We start from the raw sequence: 19687 nt of genomic DNA on the forward strand, positions 1-19687 counted from the left end.
GATAGTGTTTTTAGGAAGGGAATTCAAAAGGACAGTTGGATAACATTGTAAAAATGGGATGCTGGAAGTTCCAGAGATGAAAATTATCTTGAGGCACTTTAACTGCAAATCTATTTAATTTCTATCTAATTAAATGTTGCCCCCCGTTTCCAGTTGAGAGCAACAATGCGTTTCTGGAAGATGCTGATAAAACACATGAAGAAAATTGTGCAGTACACAAGTTCGGAGATTTGCTAGATAGTATAAGATTGTCACTTGGAACTGATGCTAATTGACATTTTTGTAGACATGCTTCAGTTGTCAGTGGAAAAGTCATGTTAAAGTGTCCCATTCTCTTGTTATTTGCATCCAGGAAACATTTTATTTCTTTGAATGTATTTGCTGAATTTACAAAGATTAGTCTAAGATATGGCAATGCATATTATCATTAGGAGACTGATTTTAATGAGGTGTTTACTTTTCTTATTTCAGAATTTGAGTGCCCAGAATCTGATCGACTTGCTTGGATATTACCTTCCAGCTCTTCAACGTGGAATCAATGAAACTGTAGTGAGGGTCTGGGTGAACTCACATTTACAATCTGAAGTCCAGAAACTGGGTTTGACTGGAGGAATTCCAGATCCTACCCTTGGTATGCACCTTACTTAACAAAAAGGAAGTACTATAGACATATATTCTGTGGGATCCCAATCCATAATAATTAGTGAAGGTTTGGCTTCTAAGTTATTTTGAATAACACGACTGTGTGCTCTTTTATGATTATTAGATTTTCCTAAATAATCTGTTTTAATTATTTCTAGTCTAAATGCAGTTGGTTATTTTTATGTCTTGATCTTGCTAGTTTATTCCAGCAGCATATCTCATTTTTGTTTTATTTTATATTTTAGAATCAATTTTCTGTGCTGACAAAGACAGGTAAGCGCTAAGGCAATTTACTTTAGCAATCCCACTGTCAATCCATTTGCTAGTGATTCCCAATGAGAAGATGTTTGGCATATAATTTGTGAGACAAATTTGGTCAAAATTAAATTCCTAAATATTCACCATTTTTTAAGTATCTTTTTATAAGTTAGCTCCTCTTGTGCTGGTAGAGTATGTGCACAGGTACATTTTGTGGTCACAAATTGTGGACTGTTCAATCTCTGTCTGTGAGCTTAAACTGAAGGAACATATTTATTTTCAATGAAGCAGGTTAGTATTATATTAGAGTAACTCAAGTGCTAACAAAAGCTACCAACATGTCCTGAATGACTAATACCTGCAACTGCAGAAGGTGTAATACCTTATAGAGGTTTATAAAATCATGAGGGGCATGGATTGGGTAAATATACAATGTCTTTTCCCTGGGGTGGGGGCATAGGTTTAAGGTGAGAAGGGAAAAATTTAAAAGGGATCTAAGGGACAACTTTTTCGCGCAGAGGGTCGTGTGTGTATGGAATGACCTGCCAAAGGAATTGGTGGAGGCTTGTACAATTACAATTAGCATTTAAAAGGCATCTGGATGGGTTATGAATAGGAAGAGTTTAGAGGGATATGTGTCAAGTGCTGGTAAATGGAACTGGATTAATTTAGAATATCTGGTCAGCATAGACGAGTTGGACCGAAGGGTCTGTTTCCATGCAGTACATCTCTACTACTCTTATGACTCTTTGACCTGTCCTGTTTACTTCTTCCCTCCTCACTATCCAGAACTACAGATACACCTTCCAGGTGGAGCAAGCGCTTTACCTGCACTTCACACAGTCTACACTACTGCATTTGCTGCTCACGATGTGGCCTCCTCTACATTGTGGAAATGAAGCATAGACTGGGTGACCGCTTCGCTGAACACCTACACTCTGTCTGCAAAAAGCTTCCAGTTGCCTTCCACTACCCTGTCCTCTGGCCAACATCCCTGTCTCAGGCTTACTGCAGTGCTCCAGTGAAGCTCAGCGCAAGGTGGAAGAACAACAACTCATTTTCTGCTTGAGGACTCAATATCGAGTTCAATAACTTTAGGGCTTCAGCTCTCCCATGACCTTACCCCAATCCCCACACACAAGGCCTTGTTGTCATATAGTCTGCTATTACACATGACCCATTGTTAGCCACTAACAGTACCCATTAATAGCTATTCACTCTCCTAGCCAGATCATTATCCACTCCTTTGTCTGTCTGACTGTTCTTCTCTCTCTTTGGGCTCTATCCCCACCTATCATTTACTCCTCATCCCCTTTCCCCACCCTATCTTCTGCATATAAACAGACATTTCCTAGCTACTATTTGGTTCTAAGGAAGGGTCACTCGACCCGAAATGTTAACTCTAATTTCTCTCCACAAACGCTACCAGACCTGCTGAGCTTTTTCAGCAATTTCTGATTTGGTCCTCAATGACTCATATTGATTCAAAGTGAAAAGATTCTAGTGGCTGTCATAAACCAACTACCTCAACACTGCAGAACAATCCATGCAATTGGCCAAAATAATACCACTAAAACTGTACCAGAAAGGCTGTAATTGTGGATATAGATAAAATAGTAATTGTGCAAATATTTTCATGTAACTTAATCACTGGTATGTTGCGAATAGCACTGTTCAGATATGCCACGATCTATGCTCCAATCAAGTAAAGTTCTGTCACTGAAACTGGAGCCTAATATCATTTATCTTCAAGTATCCACGGAGAACTTTCTCTCCTAAAGAGCTATGACGTGGAGGAGCTTGTACTGGACTGAGGTGGACTAAGTTAAAAATCACACAACACCAGGTTATTGTCCAATAAGTTTATTTGGAAGTACTAGCTTTTTGAGCACTGCCATTTTGTCAGGTAGCTGGTCATAGGACACAGAATTTATAATAAAAGACCAAAGTGTTATACAACTGATACAATGTTTTGAACAAACCTAGATTGCTGCTAAGTCTTTAATCACGTAGAATGAGTTGTAGGTTTTGATTAATTAATCACGAAGGAACAGTGCTCCAAAAGCTTTTACTTCTAAATAAACCTGTTGGACTATAACCTGGTGTTGTGTGATTTTTAACTTTATCCAAAAGAGCTGACAATGTAAATAGCTGTTTGAAGATGGAATCCCTACATTTCATTTGAATTCTGTTAATGAGATGTTCAGAAGTTTTACTTCTGAGGTAGTGTTTTTTTTAAATAAGTCTCAGTTTATCCTTTTAATTTTCTCCTTATAGTTCGGCTGTCAATAATTTCCTGATCGAAGTTAAAAGGAACCAAATCTGCAATTTTAACATTGTAGAATATGCATGCTCTCAGGTAAGGTGTCTCATAATTCAGAGTTCAGATGGAAATGTAGGATCTGGATATGTATTTCAATTTGTGAAGGACATGAGTTAAAGGTAGTGGGTTAACAGTGTTTAAAAATAATGCATACAGAAAGGTGAGCTGTCTTTCATTCATTCATAAATTTTGTTGACAGCAAAATATATTCTCAGTCTTAGCAATTATGTGTGTATGTCCACATTAACCAAAATTTCCAAAAACATTTATTCCCATTTCAAGCATTTGTTCTTGAGCGTGATCAACAATGTCGAGATGATTAAGTCAAAAGAATGATCTGTTGAATTTTGATGCAACAACTTTAGTGCCGATATTGAAATAATAAGCCCTGTTTCATTATTACCAAACCCCTTCAAGACATACTAAGAAGATAGTCTAGACCCTAATTTTTGCTTATTTTAAAAGTAAGTGTAAGGTGTTGTGTTCCAGATGCAACTCAATTGGACAAACTACTAGGTTTAAAACAAAACACACTTTATACATGAACTCTAATTCAAGACAAAATAAAAATAAAATAATTGGCTTAATTATGACTCTATAGAAATGCTATACACTATATATATATATATATATATATAAATAATCACAATTAACTTCCAAGATAGTAACCTCCCATAAGCACACCATTGGCAAAGGCAAAGTCAGTAAAATAGATTGTCTCACATGAAATTCTAGCAGCAGGAAGACAATCTCCAGCTGTTAGCTCTAACGGAGAGAGGAATAAAAGCTTCCACATCCACCTTCAAACTCCCAACAACTGCAGAAAGCTAAAACTAAAAATCATCTTTCTCTACCCGTTCAGGTTGCTTCTATTCATCCATCTTTAAAGAAAGCCCCAAGGCCTCACCTTATTGACTCTGAGCATTCTGGACCTCTGTCTCAACTTGCTTCGTTAAAAAAGACAGGACAAAATACACCTCTTAAAGCCATAATATTATCACAGAATGGTATCTGTTGAATTGACAAACCCTTGTATAGATTATAGGACCCTGCTAATGACTCCATTAATGTACTATTAATGTGCTGTTACCATGAATGTTCATTTTAATAAATGATAAGTAGAATAACACAGTATGACTGGGTTCTTGGTGACAATCTAGCCAAGATATCTGAGATGATACTGACAGAAGAGTAAAAAGTGAGGTCTGCAGATGCTGGACTCCTGATGAAGGGCTCTGGCCTGAAACGTTGAATTTCCTGTTCCTTGGATGCTGCCTGACCTGCTGTGCTTTAACCAGCAACACATTTTCAGCTCTGATACTGACAGAAACCAACATTTATAATATGTTGGCAGTACTGGTTTCCAACACTTCAAGAGTGGAAGGCTGTTCCATTGTTGTCAGTTTTAGGATGGAAAATGTTGAACTTCATCAGAAAGGAAGAAAAGGTGGATCTTTTCAATATTCTTTTAAAAGGGTCCAAGTCACCATTCACGGTTAGGGTTAGGCTGTAATACCATCCTTGTGCTCTACAAGTTGTCCCATGATTTGTCATGTTAATTGCCAAACTAACCATCTGGTATCTGCCAGATCCCTCAAAGATAGGAGCTACAAATCACAGGGATTGAAGTTCCTCCTTGAACCATTGTCATCTGCATAAGTCATCATATTTGAACTGAACAAAGACCACAGGAAACACCAGGCAATGTCAGGATTCATTGTAGCTGGGTACTCAACTCTGTGGCCCTATCACTACAAGCCTGTTAGACCTACAGTGGAAAGACTTTGGAAATGGCAATGACTTTCAACCCCAGTGAACTTATGGTGTTCCTTTACATTCTGGAACATGTTCGATTTCAAGAATTGACTGAATTCTCAAAGTGAAGGCTGTTACTTTGAGGAGAAAATAGAAGGTTCAATGAACTGTAGATAAAGCAATACTTTTTTTTAATGTTCACTTGTTAATTTTTTCTTATAAAATTTGATCATGGAATTGGCAGTGGTTGGTTATCAAAGCCCTTATTGCCCTTGAGAAGGTAGTGAGCTTTGTCCTTGAACGACGTCAGTCCTTGTAGCCACTGCTGGATCCAATCAAGAATTTTGTTTTCTGTTATGTAATGCCTCAACCCATCTCAATTTTCATATCTGATTACTTTGCAGACTGATCTACTGAAGATACAGGTAGACAGTGAAGTTTTATCTTCCATATTTGACTGCTTCACTGGCCCAAAGGTTCTGAATACCTCAGATGAAATAGCACTGACCGTTTTCCTTCAGAAATTTGAGGAAACCACACGGAATGAAGCACTGGACAAGTTCAACAACAGGGTAACTAAATTATTGGTTGCATAAACTTGATTTCTAATCACTTGAGGTTTGAAGATTCGGTTATATAACATAGCACAGGAAAAGGCCCTTTGGACCATGATGTTGTGCTGAACATGACACCAAATTAAACTAATCCCTTCTGCTTATTCTTGGTCCATATCCTTCCATTCCATGCATATTCATGTGCTTATATAAAAGTCCCTTAATGCCCCTGTTGTATCTGCCTCCACCACCAGCCCTGGCAGCACATTCCAGACTCCTACCACTCTTTGTACAAAAAACTTGCTCCTCACATCTCCTTTGAACTTCCCCCTCTCACCTTAAATGCATGACCTTAGTATTAGACATTTCAACTCTGGGGTAAAAGATTTTGACCATCAACCCTATCTATGCATCTCATAATTTTATACACTCCTATCAAGTCTCCCGTCAGTCTTGGCTGTTCCAGAGAAAACAACCCGAGTTTTTCCAGCTTGTCCTTATAACTCATTTGATCAAAATATTTACTGTGTTAAAAATATTTGTTGGAATCGCTGCAGAAACATACACCCTCATACAAAGTCAGGAATGACGGAATGTAATCATTAAATTAGCCTTGGGCTATTTAGGAAGGCAATTTAAGAATCACTTTTTCCACACAGAGAGTAACAAATATGTTTCAACTCCCTCACCTATTGACGCTACATGTTCTGGAATTTTTAGAGTTTTCAAGGCATTTTCTTTTGTTTTTTAGTAAGAGTCTCAATATGTTGGGAGTCAATATGTTGACTCTGATTTCTGTCCACAGATGCTGCCAGATGTGTTAAGATTTTCCATCAATTTCTGTTTTTGTAGTCAGTATTATTTCTGAATTTGCTGCTGAAATATGCTATTTTCACAATTCATTTGTTGAAAGTAGAATCATATGGCACAGTAGGAAGCCATTGGGCCTGTAGTAGTCTCTACAGGAGCAATTCATCTCCTGTCGCTCACCTGCCTGGCCCTGCAAATTTCATTTTTTCACCTGATGGTAATCCAATTCTCTTTAGACCAAAAGGAAATCTGCCTCCACCACCAACTTAGATATTCAGATTCATAACTGCCTGAAAGGGACAATCCGTATTGTTGGACTATAATTGTGAACCTGCATTCTTTATCTTGTGAGCTCTGTAAACCAATCTGTTAAATGTGTGCTGATAAATACAGAATACACGCATCAACTTTGCACAGTAGGTCTGAAGTAATGACTCCGAGACAATTTGATTTCGTTATGCTGCAGCATTTCAACACTCCCATTAGCCAAAACACATATATTGATGATCACAATAAAATAATAAACAAGGGATTTTATCATTAGCTCCAAAAAGGTGGTTGTAGCATCAAAAATGATAGATATGTTTACATATATTTTGGCAGCTAATGAAAAGGCATCGTACATTGCATAGCTTGTGATAGATAAGCTTTGAAACCAAAAACAGGCAGGGATTAACGAATACACTGAATATGATTTTGCATCGCTGGCATTGCACAAACTCATGGTTGTTCATGGCTATGAGTGGTCTGCTCTGTTTGAACATGTTTTAAACTCCCAGATATCTTGGCAACACAGCCTGCTTGCTGGCAGTGTGTCAGTAGCTACACATGCTGTATCAGGTGAATATAACCCCAAACACACATCTCCGAGCTGAATGGCTGGGGCCAATGTTTAATATGAAGTAAATGTATTAGTTGTAAAATGGGGGATTGATTAATACATGAAGTAGAGGCTTAAACATGCATTTTTGCACTGATAAATAGAATAGTATTAAACATAAAGTAAACTTGTAAACTGCAATTTATAGTCCTGAATTTTTAGAGAAAATGCCAGAAACTTTAAAAGTCATGTGATTAAAGATGTGATTTATTTTATTTATAGTAATGTAATGCATACTAGTATATAAATACCTTTTCAGAGTTTGAATTTCACTCAGGAGTACACTAGTTTCGGTCTATTTTTGTTATGGGTATAAGAAAGAGTTAGGTCAGGCTTTTAAGAAAGCTGAGTTTGGAACCAGTATGTGTCAGAGAGAGCCAGTGACTATGAGGATCATGGAGTGTTAATCCTCCAAGAGTCCTATAGTCATGTTTAGCTACTCTCTTACCATATAACCATAGAAACTCTTGCTGTTTGTTTTTACATTTCTTACCAATTTACTTTCATAACCAATTTTCTCCCACTTTATTAGCTTTTCAGTCATCTGTTACTGGTTCCTAAAACAGAATGCCAATCCTCTTGCCTATCACAAGTTTCCACCATTTGGTATTCCGTAGGTTTTGATTGGAAACTTGCGTTTACTGCCTTTGTTTATCCTTTTCATCACAGCCATTCTGTTGACCAGATGATTTTTGCTGAACATCCTATTTTAAATATCTCCCTCCGCTCACTTATTGACATTTCTATGCGTCCATTCTTGTGGTCTGCTTTAGCCAACTCTTTCTTCACACTCTGTAACTGTCCTTATTTAAGTTGAGGACACAGCAGAGAGTTACCAGGATGTTGCCATATAAAGAAAGGCTGGATAGGCGGAGACGTTTTTCACTGGAGCATAGGAGGTTGAGAAGGACCTTATAGAATTTTATTTTAGGATTACAATCCTTACAGCGTGGAAACAGGCCCTTCAGAAAGAAGTTCATACTGACCCTTTAAAAGTAACCCACCCAGTCCCATTCCCCTATCCTATATTTACCCCTGAATAATGCACCTAGCCTACACATTCCTGAACACTATGGGCAATTCGCCTAACTCACCTAACCTGCACATCTTTGGATTGTGGGAGGAAACCAGGACACCCAGAGGAAACGCAGACACGGAGAGAATGTGCAAACTCCACACAGCCAGTCGCTCGAGGCTGGAATCGAACCCGGGTCCCTGGCGCTGTGAGGCAGCAGTGCTAACCACTGAACCACTGTGCTGCCCTAAAATAATAATAATAATAATAATAGTTTATAAAATAATGATGGATATAGTTAGAGGTAATGGTAGCTGTCTTTTCCCTAGGGTGGGGAATTTCAAGACCAGGGGGCAAATTTTTAAGGTGAGAGGAAAGAGATTTAAAAAAAACATGAGGGGTAATTTTTGTACATAAAGAGTGGTTCATGTGTGGAATGAGCGTCTTGAGGAAGTGGTGGATATGGATACATTCAAAACATTTAAAAGAAATTTGGGTAAGTACAGGAATGGGAAAGGTTTGGAGGGATATGGGCCAGGAGCAGGCAGGTGGAACTAGTTTGGGATTATGTTTGGCATGGGCTGGTTGGACCAAAGGGTCTGTGTCCTTGCTGTATGCCTCTATGACTCTATAACTGACTTGCTCTCCCTCAAACTGAATTTCAAATTCTACCATCTCCTGCTCATTACCTCCTAATGGATCCTTAAATATGAGGATCTCTTACTTATCCTGTCTCATGACACATTACCAGATTTAGAATAATCTGTTTCTGTGTAAGTTGTGCAAGAAATAAGTAATCCTTGATGCACTCCATAAATTGAACTTCCATTTTGTCTTTGCACACTTGATTAGTCCAGTCAGTATACAGATTAAAGTCACCCATAACAATTGTAATGCCTTTCTTATCTGCCTGCATTATTTCCTGATTTATATTTTGTCCCACATTGAGGCTACTCTTCAGGGGCTGCGGACAACTTATACCTATGACTTCTTTCCCTTATTATTCCTTATTTCTACCAAAACTGATTCCACATTGTGATCAATTTCATCCATATCAGCAGCCACCACCACACTGAAACTTTCCTTCATTAACAGCACTATCCCACTTCCTTTTCCTTATCGCCCATTTTTCTGAAATATTGGATATACTTGAATATTGAGTTCCCAGTCCCAGTCTCTCTGCAAACGTGTCTCAGTAATAGCTATTAAGTAAAATTCATTTATTTCTACTGGTGCCATCAACTTTTTTTGTTATTTGTCAACGTGATATTGGTGTCAATGCTATACTCACATTTATTGCTCATATCTAATTGCCTAGAGAGCAGTTAAGAGTCAGCCACATAGCTGTGAGTAGGGAGTCACATGTAGCCCAAATCACATATGATTATCAGATTTTCTTCCTGAAAGGGCATTATTGATTTTAACTCTTGATGTTAATTGTCCCTTGCCATTTTCTCTTAGATGTGAAATTTTGGTAATAGAGACAGGGCTACACCAGAATAATTTCTTCCCTATCCCACCGTCCATTATTTAAGTACCCATTCTGTCACTAGCTCGCTGTCTCTCACACACGTGCACACACAAATACACACAGACACACAGACACACAAATGTACATGCATAACATCTGTAAATGCACACACACACACAAGCACAACACATATATTTACACGTACGTGCATGCGTTCAGACACAGGCACACACACACACGATCTTGAATTATTCTTCACTTGCATGGCTTGCAGGCTGCATTGAATCAAGACCCTCAGTATTCAAGTTATTTCAGGCTTCACCATTCAGGAGCTGGAGACCTTGCTCCCAATGAAAGTGCATCATCATCTCTATCCAAATGTCACCAGCTTTGGCTCAGCTTCTACAACTTTGTGAAGTGCCTTGGGATGTTTTTTTCTGCAGTTAAATACAAGTTATTGTTGTTGATCATAGGGCAGATCCTCCTTGATTGATAATGTTAGTGAAGCCAATTGCCTCTGATGCATAAAAAAACCCAATCAGCTTTGAAATTTTTAAAGAACACTCTTGACTCAGAACTTGGACACATGTTATTGCTTGTTTCAGACCCTGAACACATCATTGATTCCTTTGATAACAAAGATCACGTTCATGAATGCTCTGTGGGAGATTGTGAAGACCAATGAAAACTTAACCAATGCAGATTTCCTGAGGAAATGGTTCCAGGAGAGATTCAGACCTTTCATTGCTGGTATTTCTCAGTCAGTGCTGAATGGCTTTCTGATGAGGAACATAACCTGTGATGGTTTCCAGATTATGTAAGTGTATCATTCTCCATTACTGTACTTCAACTTTATATAGTCAATGGGAAGAAGAACCATGTCGTTATTACTAAGTGATGTACAATATAATTGTAATATTTTTGTTTTAATACTTGGTCATTCAGATTATATTTAGAAATGTAAGCTGAAAGCATTGGAGCCCTATCTCCATACCTTCTTTATTTTGCTTTTTATTAATATGATGTTATTGCCATTATATTATAAATCCAAGAAATAAAGCTCCAGTTGACACAACTAGATTTTCCATTTAAAGAATTGTGGTTGTGATGGAAAATCTGGCTGTCTTCTGAACTGGAGAATCTTCTCAAATATTTGGGATTTGCTAATCAATTAATTGCTCCAAGCAATTAGAAATTGTAAATTGAAATTAAATTCCAGATGATTTCATTTTAAAGTGCTATTCTGAGGGCATTTAAATCAGTAGCGTTATTTGGATTGTTTTTGTTCAGTTCTACGATAAAAACCTACATGACAATGTGAGGCTTGTGTATAAAAGAAACTCCACTCAGTAAGAAAGGACTCTCGGGTGTCTGTCATTTGCCTCCTTGAAAAGAAACTTTTGAAATGCAGAACATCGATTCACAGGTGAACAGATTACCAGATACTGCTGAAAAATTCAACCTTTTTGCCCTAAAATGAAGAATAATTCAGTAACTGAAAATCCAGGAGTTTTGAAATAAAGTAATGCAGCGCTTCAAAGTGTCCACCACTGGTTGCTTACAAGGATGTAGGATTGCTATAGATTTGACATCTAATTGAAAACTTTAATATTTCTTTCCTGTGCTAGTGTACAAGGACTCAGTTATGGTCTGAGGGAAATGCCACCAGAAACAAGAATGACAGTGCTGCAAGAGGGGGTTCTTAATTTTCTCAACAGCACAGGTAAGTATGAAGGTCAACTGTATATAAAGAGCATGGTGCAAATAATTGTTGGCAAAATGAGCCATAATTTTGAAAAGCTTCTACTGCATAAGATACAGGATGAATATGTTCAACATTAAATGGACTGGCCTCAGTCCTCACAGTCATTTGATCTTCTTGTAAAAAGAATTTTGAAGAGTATTATTAACATAGAAAAATTACAGACCAGAAGGATTCTATTTTATCCATTCTGTCTCTCCAAGTTGTGTGTGTGCAAGTAGTTTTTTTTATATATGTGATGAGTTTCCTTTCTTTACCACTATTTCAGACACACCTCCAATTACCTTCTGGGAGAAAATACTATCCCTCCCCAACTTTGCCAGCACATTTTCAATCCTCCTACCAATTGCTTTCAATCTCGGCACATGGTTGTTGATCCCTCTACTACAGAGAAATAGGTCATTCCAATTCATTCAATTTAGGCCCTGCATAATTTTATAAAATCAGAAGTCACACAACATCCTGACAACATCCTTGTAAATCTCTTTTTGCTGGTGTCATCACTTCTGTCCTGTAATGCAGTGACTGGGACTGTATGCAATATTCTATCTGTGGACTAAAGAGCTAATAAAAGCAATTCTAACGTTTCCTCCCAGCTCTGATTCTCTGTGCCATTTGCCACAGTCTCACTCTTAGACTGGAGCAGATTGAGGCCAGTCACTCAAAAAGAGAAAAGTATCCCCTTATAACTTCTTGTACCTTCAAGTAAAACAAAGATTTCCGAATGCTGAAGATCTGAAATAAACAGAAACTGAAATTGAAGGAGAAACTCAGCAAATCTGGCAGTATCTGTGGAGAGAAAACAGAGTTAATACTTTGAATGTAGTGACACTCCTTCAAAAAGAAGCCAGGGATGGGTCCTAAATGTCATATTCCACTGTGTCCCCAGTCCCACACTGGGGCTGGGAATTTTTAATTGCTGAGTTGAAATGTGGGGGTGGAAACCATTGAGTGGGACACACCCCTCCAACACTAATGAGACAGCCCACCGAATCAAATGATCATCTACACAGTGGAGTTTTCTGTACATTGCTTCCTGGATAGTGTTATCTTACCATTCCTGAAGATGCAGGTAAACCGGATGCTGTCTGCTATGGTGAGTAGCAGGACTCTTATACTGGCTGGGGCTGCTGGTGGGGACTTAAGAGAGAGGAGGAGAATGGAGCCATAGAAAGGATGGTTGGAGAGTTTCGATGACCACCTCACTTTTGCACCTTATCGCACTTAAAATGGTGCAGATTGAGGCCAGTCTGTTTCATAAAGGCAGAGAAGAAGAGTCCTATTGGACTCAAAATGTTAATCCTTTTCACAGATGCCTGTGTTCCTCCAGCAATTTCTGTATCTGTTTCACTCTGTTTAATTGTCCAGAGAGCTGCCACCTACTAGCAACACAGTTAATCCGTGTGGTGATGTGAATGGTATTAACCATTAACCTTAATTAGTGGGGCATCCGGACAGCAGTTACTTCCCCCCCCAAGTTTGGAAACCTTAGGGCTGACTGGAAAAATACAGTCAGAAGGTCCAGTCAGATCTCACCCAGAATTTAATTGCTAAGGTGGTGAAGGGTTTGGTATCTCCCTGCTGCTGATTTGTCCAATAAATTGCCTCTCCTTGGGAGGGTAAATGCTGACTTACATGTTTAAATCAGAACATCCTTTAAGATAGTTAAAGATGAATGACAAATCCCAACCAAGAAAGGTAAAATTTAATAAATAGTATTAAAACAGCTAAATTAGCTGAAGTAATTGCCTCAACATTGCTTCTGAATATGTACCTGAACCCCTATGTTCCTCTGTTCTACAATATTACCCAAGGCCCTACCATTAATTGTATAAGTCCTACTCCTGTTGTACCAAACTGCAATAGTCTCAGGGGAAAACTTGAAACAGAACTTTAGAAAATCTTGTTTGATGCTCCAGGCTATTTTCACCATTGTGTCATCATTTGTTAGGAAATTTCTGATTGAGTAATGAATGGCTCTACCTCTTTTAGTTTGCTTTAGTTTGGCTCTCAGGAGTTGAAGACAAATTATTCTTGTTTGCCCAAGAAATATAACTGAAAAGTAACTGAATACTTTCTGCTTTTCACAGCGTTTTCTCTTAATTGTTACAACAAAGACAGTTTTCTTCGGTTCTTGAAGAATTCATTCCCAAAGTTCGCCAGCTTTCTAACTCTGAAGGATGTATTTAATCTGGCTCCTCCTGGCATTGTAAATGAGGTAAAAACAATTTTAAAAAATGATTTCTCTTGAGTAAATCAGATGATATAACTGTTGGTTAGCTATTCCAGATCAACATTGATTCCTTGATCTACCTCTAGCCGCTATAATTAATTTGGCAAATTTCAATGTGCCTATATTCGCATTCCAGACGTTATCTTTCTGCATTTGGTCACTGTGTTACAAACCAAAAAGAAATATTTGCTTTCCATATCTTTCAGTGTCCTGTGAGTGGCCATAGCATAATTTCATGAGCTGAATACAATTACATCTAGAATTCTGAGCCAAGTCTCCTGTCATTGTGTCAGAGTATGACTCAGTTAGGAATAATATCAGTGAATAAAAGTTGACACTATAAAAAACTGACACAAAGTCCTGTTAATTATACTTAGTTACTAAAATTATGCTATCCTTTTATTAGCTTTTCTGGAGTTGATAAATAAGAAATTTCAGAGATTCTGTATCAATTTAAGTAAAATAAATATGCAAATACCCTTCAGAATGCCTGCAACAGTTTTTAAATAAAGCCAAGCAGAGGATTATTAATGTGAATAAAGCACACAGAAAACACATCTTTGCTAAACATTGAAGCAAAAACCAAAATGGAACTATCTGGAACCTGAGGAACAGGAGAATGCAAATCTCAGTATTTCACGAGCGTCTTTACCATTTTAACATGTTATTACCACTCAAGATAGTATTGCACTAGCAAAAGAAGAATCAGCGGTGGTGAATTTCCTTAATCATCTTCATAGAGCCACATTCTGGCCTCAGCCTTGTGGGAAAAAGTTTGCAACCATTTGAATGCAAAGAGATTTTCAGTTCTCTTAGCACTCTGAGTTCCACTCATGATATCACTTTGCCTGCTGCTTGCATTCACTGTCTTATTAGTTGCAGTTTGGCTAACATCAGTATTTCTACTATAATCAGCATCACCATCCCTATCATCAGTCAGTTCCATGCAAGCTACTAGGAGAGGACCTCATTGGAGTAATTGACTTTCTTTAAAGACCTTTGTGGAAAAGAATGAAAAATGATTCAAAGACGATTATTTCTGCTAGACATTAAATGACCATTATACTATGAGCTCTTAGTGTGCAATGAGATTGCACTGAGAGGATTCAAGCTGCATTGTCTGGATGACATTGATATTCAAATGATTCAGGCAATGCTTCTTTTTTCAATGAGGATAATTGTAATGAGGGTCCTTGCCAGGATTGGAAGTTTGGTATATAAGAACAGCCTGGCCAAATGATGTCCCTATTGCCCAGTTCCACCCTCCCACTATGCCATCTTTGCAGAATTGGGATGGGTAGAGTTGTAGAGGTATACAGCATGGAAACTGACCCTTTGGTCTAACCAGTCCATGCTGAACATAATGCCAAACTAACTTCTCCCGCCTGCCTGCGCCTGGGCCATATCCCTCTAAACCTTTACTCTACATGTACCTATCTAAGTGTTTTTTTAAAATGTTATAATTGTGCCCACATCTACTATTTCCTTACGAAGTTGATTCCACATGTGAACCACCCTCTGTGCAATAAATTGCCTGTGATGTCTTTTTTAAATCTCTTTCCTCTCACCTTACAAATGTACCACATAGTCTTGAAATTCTCCATCCGAGGGAAAAGACACCCACCATTAACCCTATTTATATCTCTCATTTTATAAACCTCTCAACCTCCTACACATCAGTGAACAAGGCCTTTCTTTATAACTCAAACCTTCCATATATGGCAACATGCTGATAAATCTTTTGAGAAATCTCTCCAGCTTAGTAATATCATTCCTGTAACTGGGCAACCAGAACTGGACACTACTCCAGAAGAGGCCTCATGATGTCCTATACAACCCCAATATAATGTCCTACTCCCTACACTCAAGTGTCTAGCAATGAAGGCAAGTGTGCTAAAAGCCTTTTTAACCACCCTGTCTGTATGTGATGCAAATTTATGTACCTGAACCCATAGATCCCTCTGTTCTGCAACACTACCCAAGGTCTTACCATTAACTGTAATGGGGGCATAGTTCTACCCCTATTTGTTGGACCAAAATGCAACACTTCAAGTTTATTCAGATTGAACTCCATCTGCCATTTCTCAGCCCATTGACCTACTTGATCAAAAATCCCTTCATAATGTTAGAAAACCTTCTTCAGTGTTCAGTATGTCCCCAATTTTGATGTCATCTGCAGACTTACTGACCATGCTTTCTATATTTTCATCAAATCATTTATATAAATGACAAACAAAAGAGGGCCTAGAATTAACCCTTTGGAACACTGCTGGTCACAGGCCTATAGTCCGAAAAACAATGCTCTACCACCACTCTCTGTCTCCTGCCATCAAGCCAATTATGTATCTAATTGGCAAGCTCACTGAATCTCATGTAACTTAATTTTACTAATTAGTTGACCATGTGGTTCCTTGTTAAGTGTTTTACTAAATTCCAAGTAAACAACGTCTACTGCTTTGCCTTCATCAATCTTTTTGGTAAGTTCCTCAAAAAACTCAATCAAATCTGTGAGACATAATTTTCTTCGCCATGCTGACTATCTGTAATCAATTATTGCCTCTCTAAATGTCCATAAATCCTATCTTTTAAAATCACCTCCAACAATTTGCCCACAACTGAAGTTAGACTCACATGTCTATAGTTCCCTGATTTCTCCTTACAACCATTTTTAATCAAAGGTACAACATGAGCCACCCTCCAATTATCAGGCACTTCACCTGTAGTTATAGAAGTTGCAAATATTTCTTCAGAGCCTTGCAATTTCCTCCCAAACTTTCCACAATGTTCTAGAATACATTCAATCAGGTATGGAAGATTCATCCATCTTTATATTCTCTAAGACCTCCAGAACTTCCTCTTTGTGAAGTGTTTTTAAAATATCAATATTTATTTCCCTGCCTTCTCTTGGCTCCATTTCTTTCTCCATTGTAAAACTGTTGTGAAATATTTATTTAGTATGTCTCCCACCTCTTGGCGTACAACACAAAGATGATTTCCTTGATCTTTAAGAGGCCTTTCTCTAGTTACCCTCTTACACTTAATGCATTTGTAGAATCTCTTTGGATTATCCTTAACCCTATCTGTCAATGCTATCTCATACCCCATCTTTGCCTTCCTGATTTCTTTCTTTAGAGTGTCTCCAAACCCTTTATATTGATTTGTAGCAAGTAACCAATGAGGCTCATAAAGAGTTTACTTTTTGTCTCTTTAACATTCAATGTTGCATCCAGTCTGCTTCTGTTTAGATAAAATTATAACATAACTGTATTGTGATTTTGCAGTTGGTGAATAGCATTGATCCCAGAGAAATGGCTCAGGCACTGAGCAGGCCTGGATTCATTAACGACAACAGATTATTGACCATCGTCTTAATCCACATCGAACCCACCAGGAATCTGGCTGCATTTATCAATCAATTCATCATCGAAACACAAGACGTGAGCTACAAGTGTTATCTATAGTTTTAAGAAATCATAAAAAAATGCATAGTAGCTGTAATGGTCTCCCAAAATGATATCAGAGCAGTTTACCAATGTTTTGCAGTGCAATTTTTCTGAAGTCTGACTGCTTCAGTATTGGGAGGACAAACAAGCAAGTAGATGTGTTGCTTGCACATTAAAATAAGCAGATGATCTGGTGGGCAGGAAGAATTTTTCTTTTCTCCATTTCAGATCCACAAGCCAGCTTGCTGACAATAATTAGCTGCAAGGTTCAAACTTCCAACCATGTAATGTCCTAACTCTTCAAAATCAAATAACGCTTGGTTACTTCAACTGGTCGTAAGTTTTGGGCCACCTGAAAGTTTTACACCATAAATTATGTGGTGACTCAATCACAGAAGCACAGTAGTTTTACAGTGAAAAAGGAGGCCATTTGGCTTGAGTTGCCTACCCCTATTCTATTACCGAGTACCAACGTCCTGCCTGTTCTCCATATCCTTGCATACCATTTCTATCCAAGTAATTATACAGTCCTCTCTTGAATACTTCAATTGAACTGACTGTATTACATTTCCAGCAGTGTGTTCCATACTCTCACTATTCAAATCTCCTCTCAGCGTTCTATCCATGGAGAACAGTCTCAACTTCTTCAATATATTGTCAAAATTGAAGTTTCTCATTCTGGGAACCATTCTTGTAAATCGTTTCTGCACTCTCTTCAGTGCATTCTCATCTGTCCTGTAATGAACCGCCCACAGCTGTATACAGTACTCCAATTAATATCTAACAAGTGTGGATGTAGGTTTGCTAGCTGAGCTGGAAGGTTCATTTTCAGATGTTACGTCACCATACTAGGTAACATCTTCAGTGATCCTCCAGATGAAGCCAAGCCTAATCAAAAAAGTGTCTTGCATAAGTTCAGCACCTCCATGCTCTTGTACTCTGTATTGGATTAGTTATCTTATCTGTAGCACTCATAGCACGACTGCAGTCAGATAAGGGCTCATCCACAGTGGGTTGGGGGTAGATAGGTGCAACTTAAAACTGGTGCGTCAGAATCACAATGATAATCTCAGTCCCTTCTCAAATGTGTGTGTAGCAAATGCTCAGGTCTAGTTTCCTGTTTCGAGAACCTAATCTTGCCTCACAACTCTAGTCGGTGGAAAAATATCATGATGCAAACTGAAGGAATTTGTGTTACCTTAAAGTTTGAATACATAATTTTGGCAACTGTTTCCTTTTTCAGAGCGATCTTTTAGCTGATGTTATAAAAGGGTTGGAGCATGAGTTTTCCAGAAGCCTGTCTGGAATTGATGATCTAAATGTGAAAGAATGGATTAGCGCTGTACTAGTTCCAGCTCTGCCTGAGATCACCAGCACCGTCTTCAATTCCAATAACAGCATTGAAATTCCATGTTTTGCATTTGAAAAGATGTAAGTGTTTTTTTTCTATTCTATCTTCAACTAAAATGTGTATTGTTCTGTGCAGAAGGATCATAAATGGGATTCTAAAGAAAATAGACTATATCTCACTAGAAGGCGACTGACTGTGTGGAGTTTGCACGTTCTCCCCGTGTCTGCGTGGGTTTCCTCCGGGTGCTCCGGTTTCCTCCCACAGTCACAAAGATGTGCTGGTCAGGTGAATTGGCCAAGCTAAATTGCCCATAGTGTTAGGTAAGGGGTAAATGTAGGGGTATGGGTGGGTTGCGCTTCGGCGGGTCGGTGTGGACTTGTTGGGCCGAAGGGCCTGTTTCCACACTGTAAGTCTAATCTAATATATAAAAAAAGATATCGTATTCATTGTGATATAACTGGGTTACATATGTTTAACATTAGCATACGTGCAACTTTCACCATTGCCTTATTGCGTTTCCATTTTGTCTTTGCTGACCTCATTCAAATGTAAATGATGTGAAGTCCCTTGACCACAGTCCATTCATTCTAACCATTTGTCGTCTTAAACTCCTGCTCCACTTTTATGATTCACAAACACAATATTCGCATTCACAATATAGGATTGAACAAACTGAACAAGTATGTTCCTGAACTTTACATGCTGCCACATATGCAGCAAAACTGAGTTTTTAATCATCAGTCAGTCCCACAGCTGATTGTGAAACAAAAACAGAAACTGCTGGAAAAGCTGAGCAGGTCTGACAGCATTGCAGAGAGAAGTCAGAGTTAATGTTTCAGGTCAGGTGACCTTTCTTCAGGACTGTCCACTTCTCTCCACAGATGGTGCCAGACCTGCTGAGCGTTTCTGTTTCTGATTTACAGCATCAGCAGTTCATCCGGCTTTTACTCAGTTCAGTGTTCCTATTAACCAATTGAATTAATGTGATTTTAAAAAGACCAAAAAAGGGTTATTGTTATCAGCATCTTACATACACTGCTGCACCAAGCCCTGCGGATGCCCCTTAATACTCAGATTATCTAATACTCTTACATATATGCTAGTTAAATTTGTATGTGAGATGTGTGTTGTTGGATGGTGTTGACAAAGGTAGCAATGGGGGCAGAGAATTTCACATCCTTTAGGAATAT

At 38.3% G+C, this 19687-nt stretch overlaps 1 protein-coding gene across 1 annotated transcript in view; it reads left to right on the top strand.

Moving 5' to 3' along the window:
* Positions 1–19687, top strand: part of LOC132825289 (uncharacterized) — a 292786-nt gene that overhangs the window by 46815 nt on the left and 226284 nt on the right. Inside the window, exons 19-27 of the mRNA XM_060840393.1 lie at positions 472–631; positions 888–915; positions 3178–3259; positions 5383–5550; positions 10314–10525; positions 11337–11431; positions 13561–13688; positions 16985–17140; positions 18390–18577. Coding sequence (XP_060696376.1) covers positions 472–631; positions 888–915; positions 3178–3259; positions 5383–5550; positions 10314–10525; positions 11337–11431; positions 13561–13688; positions 16985–17140; positions 18390–18577 — 1217 coding nt within the window. The remainder of the gene's footprint in view (positions 1–471; positions 632–887; positions 916–3177; positions 3260–5382; positions 5551–10313; positions 10526–11336; positions 11432–13560; positions 13689–16984; positions 17141–18389; positions 18578–19687) is intronic.

The sequence above is a fragment of the Hemiscyllium ocellatum genome, chromosome 20 (genome assembly GCF_020745735.1).
Source record: "Hemiscyllium ocellatum isolate sHemOce1 chromosome 20, sHemOce1.pat.X.cur, whole genome shotgun sequence".
NCBI classification, from domain to species: domain Eukaryota; kingdom Metazoa; phylum Chordata; class Chondrichthyes; order Orectolobiformes; family Hemiscylliidae; genus Hemiscyllium; species Hemiscyllium ocellatum.